Source organism: Actinia tenebrosa, unplaced genomic scaffold, assembly GCF_029948245.1.
Source record: "Actinia tenebrosa isolate PJP-AT-01 unplaced genomic scaffold, QUT_ActTen_1.0 PGA_scaffold16__25_contigs__length_10494907, whole genome shotgun sequence".
In the NCBI taxonomy this organism is placed as follows: domain Eukaryota; kingdom Metazoa; phylum Cnidaria; class Anthozoa; order Actiniaria; family Actiniidae; genus Actinia; species Actinia tenebrosa.
Window position 1 is genome coordinate 5,087,839 of NW_028292576.1, and position 14,604 is coordinate 5,102,442.

General features: G+C 36.6%; 1 protein-coding gene across 1 annotated transcript; it reads left to right on the forward strand.

Moving 5' to 3' along the window:
* Positions 1 to 3,341: 3,341 nt before the first annotated feature.
* On the forward strand, positions 3,342 to 13,417 carry LOC148910638 (fucolectin-3-like). Its single transcript, XM_089031044.1, has 3 exons — positions 3,342 to 3,381; positions 12,723 to 12,783; positions 13,149 to 13,417. Exons 1-3 carry the CDS (start codon positions 3,364 to 3,366, stop codon positions 13,415 to 13,417), a joined length of 348 nt encoding a protein of 115 aa, XP_088887170.1. The 5' UTR covers positions 3,342 to 3,363.
* The last annotated feature ends 1,187 nt before the right edge of the window (positions 13,418 to 14,604 follow it).

Here is a 14,604-nt window from a genome sequence, read left to right on the forward strand (position 1 = left end):
AATAAAACCACTTTTCCGTCTCAGCTTAGTAATAAAGCACGCAGGAAGCGATGTAAGCACGACAGAGGTGTAAGGAGTGAGTGCTTACGGCGCTTCCTATGTGCTTTATTAATGAACGGAGCACGGTAAGGCTGTTTTATTCGTTTTATTATATAGTTACTAATTTTATTTCGAATTTGAATTATTTACAAAAAAAGCTATAGGATGTAGTAGAACCTTGCGCGCTTAGGAAGCGCCGTAAGCATTCACTTCTTTCGTGCTTACGCCAATTCCTGTGTGCTTTATTACTGAACGAAGTACGGTAAGGCTTTTTAATTTGTTAAATACAACACTCTGAGTATGTCCATGAATTGTTGCACTGACAAATAGCGTGGAGGCTTTGAAAACGTTTCGTATACTGTATTTCTAAGAGAAATACATTATAGACCCCTTGCACTGAGTCCCCAGAGGAATTGTTCTGAGGGATGAAACAATGGATTGTTTTTGCATAAGAATAGACGCCCTACTGTTTTGTCCCCCTGAACAATTCCTCAAGGAATTCGATGCAAGTGTCGGTATATAAAAATTATGTCATTTCCTAGAATACCTCTTGGTCTCGCAGCCTCTTTGTTCCTTTCTTTAAACTTTATATTTTTATATAAATTTTACGACCATTTCTCCCCGTACGGGGCTCTTCAGTGAGGTTCCCTCCACACCTACTACCTCTTTATTCTATGTTCACAACATACAATACTCAACTCACGTCAGGTTTTTACGGAGGGACGAAAACCGGAGAAACCGGAGAAAAACCTTTGAAGCGAGAGAGAGAAAAACTCATCATACAAACTCAATTCACATATCATCTAATCTGAGCTACGGTAAAACACTAAGGTTCAGGTCAAACGTCGAACTTTACATAAGCCGAACCTAATTGAAACAATGGATAACAAGTAATTGGGTTCAGCTCATATAAAGTTCGACGTTTGACCTGAGCCTAACCCACCCATGAATTCGACGATGATTTCGCAATAGCCCACTTCCGAAATATGCTTCGCTTGTCACGTACAAAGGTCTCAATGCGATGTTTCGCGCATAATGTTCAATGATTCGTGAAATGAGAAAAGAATAAATTTAATTTCGCGGTAGTGGACTATTGCGTGTATTTTTGCATTTCTATGAAAGTTAACTATGGTATCACAGGATGGAAGTGGGCCGGGAAGAGATAGCTAACTGCTTTTTTGTCATGTTCTGAGAGCAAAGAAAGTCCGTTTGTTTTGTGAATGGAAAATAAATTAAACTTTCTTTAAGAATACTAATATGATAGCCAAGGCATGGCACGCCTATTTAAGCTGGTTTTTGTGAATTAATTTTAATGTTTTTGGTTTATTCAGGGATCAAGGATATTAAACAGCAATGTTCATCGGTGCCACTTTAACCTGCCCTGTGGGAAAATATCTTTCCTTACTTCAAAAAAAAAAAAAAAAAAAAAAAACACCTGTGGCGAGTAGAGTTTCATGTTAAGTATCTCCCTTAATTCGAGGTTTTCTCTTATTTTCCTCCCATCGAAAAACCTAACAACCTAAATTCCAATTCAATTTGTGTTGAGTTTGCCATGCTCTGGCTGAGACCAGCCCAGCCAAATGTCCATTCCCGCTAAATAAGCGGCGATGAGGCACAATTATGGACTGTGATTGAATGGATAACAGGAAATCCCATTTAGCTTAGAGTAATTCACATGTTGCTGTAGTTCTAAGTATTCACAATATTGTCCTCCCGTTCGCTTGAAATTTCATCCATGAAACTTCAGATTCTTGTTATACTGAGATTGTCATAGAAAATATTTTTCGATTGTACTATTTTGATGCTTAGGTTTTCAACCTGTTTTGCCGCGCAACTACTTGATAGATTTTCTTCAAACTCGGCAGACAGAATTATAACAATCTATTCACCAGTAGGGATGCGCAGTGGAAAACTAGAAGCGCAAACACCCCAGCTTGAAGTATAAATGGATACAATAGCTTTTCTTTTCTTATGCAAAACTGGGGGCACTGTGCGAACGTCAGTATAGTTATAATATTTGAGGTGACATCTTAGGAAGATTATTTCATTAGCTTATGTCTGGTTCTTTGGGAAATTAGTTATTATACCTTTCCATCGAGACTCTCGGGGAAAAAAACTAATTCTCTCGTTATATGAAGTGTATAATGTATTTACTATCTTGTGGAAGAATCAGAGGACTTTTCGAAATTCTCTTAACCAACCAAAACGGCCGGTACGTGTGGGTGGTCGTTACCAAGGGAATAATACGTAGATTTACCGATAGATTCACAATGCACTCTAGGTTTTCATCTCTAATGCAAAACTAGGAACACTGTGCTAACATATAGGCAAGATATTTATGGCAGGGTGATATTCATCTTAGCTGATTCCTTCACATGATACATTTAACGTTGACAGAACTAGAACTTGGAAGACGTACTATTCTAAATGACGCTATAACGATGTCACCTGCTGAACGTAGTTTTGGATATGAGAAATTTGAATTAAGTTCATACATTTATTTTAATATTTATTATTCAGTTCTTCATAAACTTTAAAAGTAGTAGTTACTCTTGTCCCTCAACTAGCTCTATTTTTTCCATAAGTTCTCACTTACGGAACGCAAAGCACTCCAGCTTGAAGTGTGAATGGATACAATAGCTTTTCATTTTTTATGCAAAACTGGAGATACTGTGCGAATTAACGTATGGACCCCTTGCACTAAATCCCTTCCTGGGGTGAAAAGAATTGAACGTATTAACATCATAAAAGATTTCAATCCTTAAGAGATGGGAATACTTTTATTTTGACCCCCAGATTTGACGTCACATGCAAAGGGTATATGTAGGGGAGGGTGATGTAAAATAAGTGTTTTCCCAAGTGCAGTATGAAGAAATTTCGAGTTCACTGTAAATTTTTAACAAATGGTTTCATTCAATATTTGAAGAAAATAATCATCCTTCACTGACAAAGCTATACACACAGCATGCTCAACTACGTCCAAAATAAAGCTGTGTTTTCGGAATTCAAAACATTGCGCATTATATATAAAGACCTAAAATTTCATTGTTTTTTTCCTTGAAAACCGACACACTCCAATTAAATTGTCTTTTCGTGATTGATTGTATTGATTTCCGATCATGCTGAAGATATTTCCATCTCTCAAATCATTAAATCTTCCTATAACACACAATTTTCATGTGTTATCGCCAAACAAAGGAAAATCACGCGATCGATTTTAGCCAATTGCGCGCTTGGATTTTGGACAGGTGAACGAATATAAAAGCATGATAATATTGGAGGCAGGTGACATCTTAGGAAGATCCCGTTCATGGATGGCATGGGATGGCAATGAAGAACAAAGTAAGTAAATATCCCAGTTCACGAACGACTTCCGATCTTTTTAAGATATTAACGTTAACAGTTTAATTGGCCAAATACATTTTAGTCCAATATCTTTCCTTTGTTTATCTTGGTAACCTCCTTGTCCTGATTCTTCTTCTTTTTCTTCTTCATGCATCTTCTTGTCTTAATCATTTTGAAGTTCTTATTCTGGCTTCCGTACTTTGAAATTCTTCCATGATCATTATCAAATTCTTCTCTTGTTTGTGTTCTTATTTTTGTTCTTCTCATTGTACTTGTTGTTGTTATTCTTCTTCTTCTCATTTTACTTGTTCTTCTTCTCATTCTTTTTCCTTTTGCTCTTCATCTTCATCTTCATCTTCATCTTCATCTTCATCTTCATCTTCATCTTCATCTTCATCTTCTTATTTTTGTTGTTCTTCTTGAAAATTTTTTTTTTCTTTATCATCATCTTCTTCTTTAAACTTTTTTGGTGTTTGCAGCTGCGTGTATTTGTTATCCGTTTTTATAAAATTATTAAGAAAATAAAAGTGGTACATAAGTCGGTTAATCAATTAGTTCGACAAGTCAGAGAAGCCATTATAATCAACAATAAAATTACAAAGACGATTATTTAACAATGCAAGTGGATGAACTCAGTGTTCCTTGAACGTTGCCTTTAAATTATTAATTACATCAGAATGGCAAAAACCCGCATTAATTATTCTCAATAAACAATTGTTGGTTTAGGTTGGACGGGTTTGGAAGATATTACGGCCTTGGTCTTGATAGTTTAGTATAATATTCAAAAACCTACAGAAATTATGATAGTAAAATAGTAAAATGTAATATATATAAATTACTTCATAAAAAGTGCGGCGCACGGGGTTTTCTTCACGAGTTGTTTATGTAAAGCACGAACGAGCGAGTGAGTGTTTTACGCAAACAACGAGTAAATATAACCCCGTACAAAGCACTTTCTATGATGGTTTCTCTTCATTATATATATGATATATGATATATATTCTTATTCACCTATTGGGCACTCTTAGTCCCAACTGGATTAATGAACGCTTTACTTTCAACTAACCTTTTCTTTTGTCTTTTGATTGTTTGTTTTTGTTTCCTTGCCTACCTTGCTCTCATTGGTTTCTTTTGTTTTATTCTATCATATATATACTCCTTTCTACCACTTCTTTCTCTTTTACCCCGACGAAGGACTAGCGTCCGAAACGTCAGTAAGTTTTTTCATCTTTTCACGGTGTATAATTTACCTTTTCATCATTACTGTTTCATTAGAAACACCGACGCAGCTCACACTAGTTTTTAGCTAGTTATATCTCTATATACAGTCAATACAAAAAATGCTGTCGTCGACCAACCCAAGCCTACGCGACTGGACCGAAAGGAACTCTGGGTAATAATCATTGAAGCCGAGTTGACTGCATAATTTTATCTGACTAGTTATGCCTGGTTTACAGCACGAACCTTCGTAGGCGAGCGGGAAGTGTTGAAGGAGACGTTTTTTCAATGCCTTCATATTTTCGGAATTGTGAACTGAATCATAACTACTTTGTTTTTCTTTCCCTAAACCCGAAGACATGCATTTGATGAATGTTTCTCTCCAATATTATCTTATTACTAGCGGGAACAATTAATTCAGAACGAATATTTAACCGCTTCAGTGATTTTTACCCATATTCCTTTCGGTCCAGTCGCGTAGGCTTGAGCCGGTCGACGACAACGTTTTTTGAATTGACTGTATATGACTACAATTCACACACAAACACGTTTATTTTAAGTGAGTAAAAAGGACAAATTTTGCCGAAACTTTCATAATTTTTAAGTTTATATTTTAAGTAGATGCAATGTCAAATATACGAAATGGAAAAACTCCGCACATCAGTTTATAAAAGGAAAAATGAATATAACCGGTTCCAAAGTATTTTGGGATTTTCCATTTTAGAAAATAATGAATTAGAATGGTTTTATTAGCCAAACTAGCATGCCAATGGATGAACTGCCATTCGTTGTTTATCAATTTTTTTAAACACTAGCAAACTTCAGCGAAAATTCAATTGTTTTGGTTTGAAAACCTAAGAGAGGGACTTTGGAAGCTACTTCAATAAATAGGCAGTACGCAAGTATGGTTCTCCTTTACTTTAATCAACACGCAAAATATCTGTGTTTACAATATGTACATGATGAAGGCATGGATAAGGATAAACAAAATGAATGGTTTTTCAGTGATCGCTTGCCATGGTTATTACAAAACAGTGTGAGAAGACACGGTTCAGTGTTTTTTGTAAATGTAATGTTAAAACTGGCTTAAAATTAACACTTTTAATCCTTCACGTCCATCTGTATGCTTTTTTATTACTAAACAAGCTGTATAAATCCTCCTATACAAGCTATTTGGCATTATATGATAAATTTTACCACCACATGGCTCAAATTTTTTGAGCATACTCAAGGCACCATAAAATTAAGACAGAAATACAATGTATGTCCATGGGAGTGCTCAAAATTTTTGAGCATGCTCAAGGCATCATAAAATTAAGACAGAAATACAATGTATGTCCATGGGAGTGCTCAAAATTTTTGAGCATGCGCAAGGCAAACAAATTACTTGTGTATTTGGATGTTTACGAAAATTACGCTTTGAATTCCTGGTTATTTTTACCTGAAAAACGAAAGATAATTACAGATAATCCAATAAAATATCAGGTTTAGTGAAATTTACCTTGGATGTCTTTCATTAAAATCCAAATTTTGAAGATTTCCGAACTTTTTAAGGACAAATCAACATTGCAAAACAGACTTGAAACTGGTTTTAAAAAAATGGTAAGCAAAATATATAATCTTACTTTTACTGCTTTTTGGTTATCTATATGAAGAGTCTTGTTTTTACATGGACCGTATATTTTTACCGCAATGAAAATTGAAAAAAAGAAATGTCCCTGAAATAAAATTCCTCCGAAACTCTCTCCGATAAAAGTTGAGTTGTCATCAGGAAGTTTCTTGTTTTAAACTCAATGATTTTCGCTTTGTTTACATCCTCAAATGTAGCACAAAACCAGTTTTTTTGTTATGACTTTGCCACTTGAACTCCTTCATACTTCCTTCTATCGATAATGATGATTTTTGAACCAAAACTTTCCAGTAATCACTCGTAGCAGTTTTGAAGCTTCGTTGCACAGTTTTTAGTTTGAATGTCTTCAACTCAAAAACCAGTTTTTATCAGTTGTTTGATTTCGTGAGCCTGTCGCAGCTTTTGATTGGCTAACAGACAAAACCTAGTAAAACTGGTTTTCCTTGAATTCGTGATCGACCTCTGATCGACCTTGCATCATCTGCAAAGTAAGTGATGACTAAATCGTTGAAAATCAGCTGCAAAATGCAGCGTTTTTCAATACTTGAAAGCTACTTTAATCGTAAAATTGAATTCGTGACATTTACCAGAAGCAAAAGAAGGCCTTATCAAGCAAATTGAATGGAATACCAGTGAAATATAATCATTTGAAAAGGAAGATCTTCGTTCACCATGCATGCATAATAATGTAAACAAAGGTGTGTCTTTCTCGCAAAAATGGTTAAATACGGAATATTGTTTTAAAGATATCCTTTTTTGAATAAAAGAATTTAGTTGGGCAGTAGTGCTGCACTTCGGAAATCTACCAGTTCTTGTGAGAAACGTTTTTTAGTTTAATTTAGCTTACTATTGCTTAGCTTACTATTTAACCTGGAGATTTACCTTAGCATTTGTGTGTTTTATATTGCACTTTTCAATTTACTCCTGCTTTTTGTGTTTTACTCAATAAATGTTCATCTTTTCATATCATTGTAGTGCATGTTTTAATATTTTAAGCTAGTGAAACCAGTAAATTGATAATTGAGGTTGTTTTTCCAGCATTTTCCGGTGGAATCTTAACCAGTCCATGCAAAAGTTGAAAAAGACGTGGAAAAGTTGAAAAAGCCGTGGAAGGGTCTATTTGTCACATCAATAATAGTTTATCCATATAAAAGTTTACTTTCTAAACCTTTTATTTTAAAATGCTTGGTCATTCTTTTCCATCAGAGTGCTAAAAATTTTTGAGCATTGCCGTGGACAGAATGACAAGCATGACCTTCCATCAGAGTGCTCAAAATTTTTGAGCATTGCCGTGGACTGAACGGATGACAAGAAGCATACCTTCCACCAGAATGCTTCATTTTTTTTCAATAAAAACTACTCAAATGAAATTTCAAATGACATGATGGAGATAATACCTAAGGTTTTTGTTTCAAAATGAAGTGCAAAAACATTTGTACTGAAAAATCAACCAAAAAAATCAATTCGATTGCCATGGTTAACATAAACCTGCGATAATGATAACAAATCGCTGCTAATTTTCTAAAATGGAAAATCCCAAAATACTTTGGAACCGGTTATATACAAATAGTCAATATAAGTTTTTTAAATGTACTTTGATTGTTTTTTCATTAGTCGCTGACCTTAAAGTCGTCGATTCGTATTTACCCTCATCTTTCTTCCTTACTTCAACGAGAAAAGCAGAAAGCAGCCCGTCTAAATCTCTTAGCTGGATTTCTTCCAGGTTTTGCTGCACATTTTTTGTCCCGACATATTCAGTCAATAAAGCCAGGCTTGTCTTGCTTAGTGTGTTTTTGTTTTCTTGGTTTTGAATAAACTCATTTATTGGCACATCTAGTGGCACAAAACGAATCGCCATTTTGTTCACATCAACAAAACTACAGAAAAAGCAAATTTGCTTTAGCGGGAAGCCATTCAAATGTCACAATTGCTCGTTTTATGATTGGTTGGTTTGTTCAATTCTATGTCTTGATTGGTTATATTTTTTACGCTGTGCATGAAAAGCTGTATGCGACGCTTGTTGGTCGTATTGCATTTTTCACCAGCGAAATATAAAGCATAGAGATTTTTCTAATAGAGATTTATTGTATGGAATTCTAGTTATATATATATAATAAATAAATTTAGGCACTGGCTAAAAGCGGAGCTCCCAGTAGGCACATGGAGCCCAATTTCGAAATGCACTACATCGTTTTCTTCGCATGAGTCTTGGTTTTCGACCTTAGTACTCCATCGCGTACAATTCGCATACTATATCACGGAACGGCTGTCACATTTCATGCTCATTAACCTCAAGGAATTACAAAGAATAAGGAAGAATTCGTACTTTCAACTCTCGATCGGAGTCACGGGGAAGCGTCAAGAAAAAATGTAGCACCGGAAAATAAGAGTAATACAACGATAATTTAGTGTGCTTTAATCTTGCCTCTTAGCTCTTGGTCGATCCAGCGATTTTCTTTGAGTGAATACTGTGTCAAAATGGCGTACCTTTGTATGCAAAGTATGACAATGCCATTAAGAAACGCCATAGTATGTCTTCGTAAATGCGCTTCTGAAAAAATGTAGCACCGGAAATTTGATGTACATTTACTGCCTTAAATGAATCCTGCATTTGTTTCTTTCGGCTTTGAATGTGATATGCGATTTTTGAAGTATTTGTTCAGTCACTGACAATGTGGGGCTGGTTTTGAGATGAGAAGTCCAGAATCCCTCTAGATTTGCGTCAAATTTACAATCGTTTTTATCATTCTTCGTCCGCTATATTGAGTAGCCTGGATCCTCGTTGGCTTGGAAACAACGCTCTTAGTCACCAGTTTCTATTGAAGACGCAATTTTTTAAACCGAGCGAACCCTATTTTGAGGTTTGGAGTCAAGGAAGCAAACTCGATGCTCCCACTTAAGAATTTTGTCACAGGTACACAACCCACCACCGTCCACCCCATAGGGGCTAGTTTTGTACTTGAAATATTCTTCGACAAAGTTTTGCATGGCCGAAATTCTTCGAATTCCTGGTTGATTTTACTTGAAAAACGACAGATAACTACATTTATTCCAATAAAATGTCAAGTTTAGTGAAATTCAACTCTTTGCACAGAGGACGGAGAAAGGCAGAAACCGACACGTGTTTTCTAGAAACTCAAGAAATATTGAACAGATTGAGCTGGAAGTCATGGTTTGTTTTCATGTGTGAGATATTAGATTCGAAAATCACGAACGACAAAAGTTTTCGGAAAAAAAGAGTTTATATTCAGTTAAACTTAACAAAAACAACTGAGACAAAATGGCAAGCAAAATGCAATGCCAAATTCAAAATGACGAATTTTTTTGTCAGTAAATTGTGACTTATAAATAGGTTTGAATATTTTTAAACAAATTATCTGTAGTCTTCTTTGTTTTGCCGATGGGACCTTTGATAGGAGGCGAACAAAGCTTCATTTTTCTTGAACGAAAAACATACGATATTTGGTTAAAACAACCGAATTGTATAAGATTTACAAAGCTGAATAAAGAACGAATATTTGTTGTAATATGCTCTCCGTGTTATATTTCATCCAGCATTAAAATAAATAAAGCTTATCTATAGAAATATAAAAATTTTTGAGAGAATGTCTTGAGAAAAAATGCACGTAGTATAGGCCGCACCGCACGGGCCGGATTTTCGGTGAGGATTTACTAATTTTGGGTGAGGATGGGTGAGGAGCGGGGAGGATTTAATTATGTTCTAATAAGCACGCATTACGTGTATTATATGCGGTGGATTTAATTATTTGTATTAAATCATTACCATAAAACGACAGGGAGAGTATTGTTAGGCAAGTTTGGGCAAGTCTTTTGTTTACCAATCCAATTTATAGAGCGCGGGGATTTTGAATTTTTAACTCTTAAACTCAACCAACCAAACAAGCAAGCAAGACCTAAAAAAATTTACTTTTGAGAAACGCAATGCCCACGTTATTCCAGTTAGGATCTCGAGGATATCACGCTACCGTCAGTGAATTCAAATGTGTTGAGCAAATTCATGATAACATCCTTCCATAATTCTTTTGAAAGCAAACACCAATGTTCAGCAATGAAAGCTTAGCTTCTTGTCTATCAGGCTATCAATAGCTTAGCTTCTTGGCTATCAATGGCTATTACCTCTTCCTCTCCTCCTCCTCTCCTCCTCCTCCTCCTTTTCCTCCTCATCTCCTCCTCCTCTCCTCCTCCTCCTTCTCTTCCTCCTTTTCCTCCTCCTTCTGCTTTTCCTCCTCCTCCCCTCCTCCTCCTCCTCCTTTTCCTCCTCATCTCCTCCTCCTTATCTGGATGATATAAGAAACTAGAGCTATTAGCTATCAAATTATCCTGTTATCAATAGCTTAGCCACCCGGCTACACGCTATAAAATTTCATTCACTCATAGTTCTAGTTTATCATTTCATCCAGAGAAGGAGGAGGAGGAAAAGGAGGAGGTGGAGGAGGAGAGGAGGAGGAGAGGAGGAGGTAATAGCGATTGATAGCCAAGAAGCTAAGCTATTGATAGCCTGATAGCCAAGAAGCTAAACTATTGATAGCCTGATAGCTAATGTATGGATAGCCAGGCTATCGATAGCCTGTTGATAGCTAAGCTATTGATAGCCAAGAAGCTAAGCTATTGATAGCCTGATAGCCAAGCTATCGATAGGCTGATAGCTAAGCTATTGATAGGCTGATAGCTAAGCTATTGATAGGCTGATAGCTAAGCTATTGATAGCCTGATAGCTAAGCTATTGATAGCCTGATAGCTAAGCTATTGATAGCCTGATAAAAGGAGGAGAGGAGGAGGTAATCTTACATCGACCTCTCATCGACTTTTCATCGACCTCTCATCGACCACACATTGACCTCTCATCGACCTCTCATCGACACTCAATCATAGAAAAAATAAGCAAATGTAAGATTATTATAAAATCAGTTATTAATTTTGGTACAGTTTTTCAAATGGTCTTGGCCGTGGAAATAAGAATTGGCCATGGGCTTCCTGTGTTTTTCAATAACTAAATCGGATATGGGCTTCCTGTAGATTTGTGCATTCATAAAATTGTTTTGATGCCGTGACTTTTTTATCACGTGATAAAAAATGATTGAACAAAAGAGATATGACAGCATTAATAAGCTTGAATGCCAAGGGAAATCATTGTACTATGGTCCAGTATGAAATAGAACGATCGCTGTTTATATAATAAAGAAGAAAATAACAGAACTAATCATTTTCAGCTGATTTTTGCATAATTAGGAAGAACTTAGTAGGTCTTATTGTTTATCGTTTATGAGTCATTAAAAAGTTGTATGAAGTGCATAGTGTTGGATACAATAGTCATGAAATACTCGAAGTATTTCTTGCGTTTCATGAGAGTTTGGAAGATTTACGCTTGTTTCATTGCTGAACTTTGGTGTTTGCTTTTAAGGCCCCGTCTACACGTATCCGGAAATTTTTGTATCCACAAATTTTTTTTTTGCGGATACGAAAATGTTCGCTTCCACACGCAGCGTATTCGAATCGTTTTCGAATCGTTTTCACTGTCCACACATATCCGGAAATTTCATGATCCGCCCTGATTCACGCTAGTGCTTAGTCCCTTTGACGGATAGTTTTTCTTATTGAGCATGCGCAAAACCGTGTTTACGTCATCGTATTCGAAAATTTGCGGATACGACCGTCCACACGTATCCGTATTCGGAGCGTATTCGAAAATTTCCACTCTGGAGACGGTTTTCGAAAATTTCCGGATACGGATGCAAAAATTTCCGGACACGTGTGGACGCAACCCGTATCCGCAAAAAAAATTTTGCGTATCCACAAATTTCCTGATACTTGTGGACGGGGCCTAAAAGAATTATGGAAGGATGTTATCATGAATTTGCTCAACACATTTGATTTCATTGACGGTAGCGTGATATCCTCGAGATCCTATCTGGAATAACGTAGGCATTGCATTTCTCAAAAGTAAATTTTTTAGGTCTTGCTTGCTCGTTTGGTTGGTTGTGTTTTGGAGTTAAAAATTCATAATCCCCGCGCTCTATAAATTGGATTGGTAAACAAAAGACTTGCCCAAACTTGCCTAACAATACTCTCCCTGTCGTTTTATGGTAATGATTTAATACACATAATTAAATCCGCCGGACGGACGGAAGGAAGTGACGTCAGCCAAGGCATCAAAAATCAAATAGATAGTTTACCATTTTTTCTTAAGTATGGCGGGAGCACCGCTATAATAATATAACTTAGCCAGTAGATTTTCTCCTGATTCGATAAATGTTCAATCTACAGAAAATCAATATAAATATAAAGCAAAATATTCAATTTTTATGTAAATTTCACACGCGTCATCGCAGTTATTGCCCGAAACTCCTCAGGCCACCACAAGAGGCCAGATAATGCCAATAAAATGTTATAATGACATTTGTAAATCAAATATTACGTGACCTGAGAAGTAATATTCATTTTATTTTCTCCTTTGATTTCTCCACTGTAGATGGCATTTTATCAACTACTTTCAATTTTCTGTATGTGGAAGAGTGGAGTAGTCCAAGCTGGTAAGAATAACACGGCATCAATAATATACAGTAAAATACCAGGCCGTTCCCTTCCATGTTATACAAGCAGGTTTCATCTTCCCTTGAGTAATACATTTTATTATTATAGCTGTAAATACATATATAGTTTAGTGTAGTGTAGTGAGTGTAGAGTAGTTTAGTCTAGTAAGCTTAATATATTCTTTGATATAATTTTAATGAATCAATGATCATGATATGATGTAATTTCTCCTGAAGTATCTACCGTGGATAAATAAAAGTTATCTCTCTACCCTACCCTACCCTACCCTACCCTACCCTACCCTACCCTAATTCTAACCCTAAACCCTTAACATAACCAAAACCATGTTATAATTAATTTCCAGGAAATCTTGCCCTTCAGCAGCCATCTGAGTTATCATCTGTTTACAAGAACGCAAGGCTCCCTACATATGCCGTTGATGGCTCTCCTAACGGCGGACCTTCTGCAACTCTTTGCGCTATCTCTGCCCAAGATAATCCATACTGGATTGTTGATTTGGGAAAAACTTTCATTGTCGACAAAGTGTTCATTATTGGACGATCTGACTGTTGCTTTACAAGAATGTTTGGCAGTGAAATTAGAGTAGGTAAGAAGGCGCAAAAACATGTTTAGCTATTCATGATTTATGCGTTGTGTTTGGGGTGGGGGGTGAGGGGGGGGGGGGGGGGGGGGGCTTAGTGGATATTGAACGAAGCCACCAATTCTTTTAGTCAAAATTTAGGGGGCGATCAAAATGGGGGCCAGCTTTATATTCTACAATTCTGAGGGGGCACAAATAAATATTACTTTTGTAAAGGGTGCTATTTAAACGATGTTACTTTAAAACTAAAAGACCCGCATCACCACCCGACCCAACTAATATATAATACACTGTCATGCCTGAGCGATGGCGAACGTGTTTTTAGGGCTCTCTGTTTTATCGCTTTTTCAGTCTGTTATTACTTTTTAACTTGAACTTATCGACTATATCTACTCTAAAACGACACGGGACTATCCATGGAGGATATTATTGGACAAGTGGAGTCTATTACGCGAATGTACAGCCATCGCCTGTTCAGATTAGTGTTCTGGCGTGTCGGGTCGGATTCCATTGCACCAAACTGTCGCTTACGAAATGGACAAAACGCGGACAGACATCGCTAACTGTAGCTGGACATGATCCTCCGTTGAATATAACAGTCTTCATGGATATTTCATTGAATCCTGGGCCGGTTCTGTCTACAAACTTTCAAAATGGAAGCAGTTCGATTCAAGCCCGTTATAATTTGAAAAACCCCAAACCGGCTAAAACAACACTTTCATTCATTCGTGATTGGCCTTCATTGTCACACCCCATCACTTCATTAGTTACGATGCGGGCTCACAATAACTTTGCTCGTAGAATCGCAGCTGTGGAATGTCGCACTTTAATTGAAGTGCCTATTGTGGAACTCTCGATATTCTACGAGCTGTATACGAATTCAATTCAATTCTGCAATATTAATACAAGATGGCCACCAGTTTATTAGTTATTTTGTAACTATTCCGTGCTACCCTCTTTAAATATAGAGTTTAATATTATTATTAAGAGTAAATCTGCGGATTTTGTTTGTTATGTTAAATCGTGTGCTGCGGATATTTGCCATTACTGAGACTTGTTTAAGTAACAAGGACTGTGCGCACAGAGGTAAGGTGATCCCACCCGGATATAAGCTGTATGATCATCCAAGAACGGGACGTACTGGTGGCGGACTGCACTAATGTGTCGTGAAAGTATAACAGCTACTAAGGTTGCGGTTGCCGAGAAACGATCTTTTGAG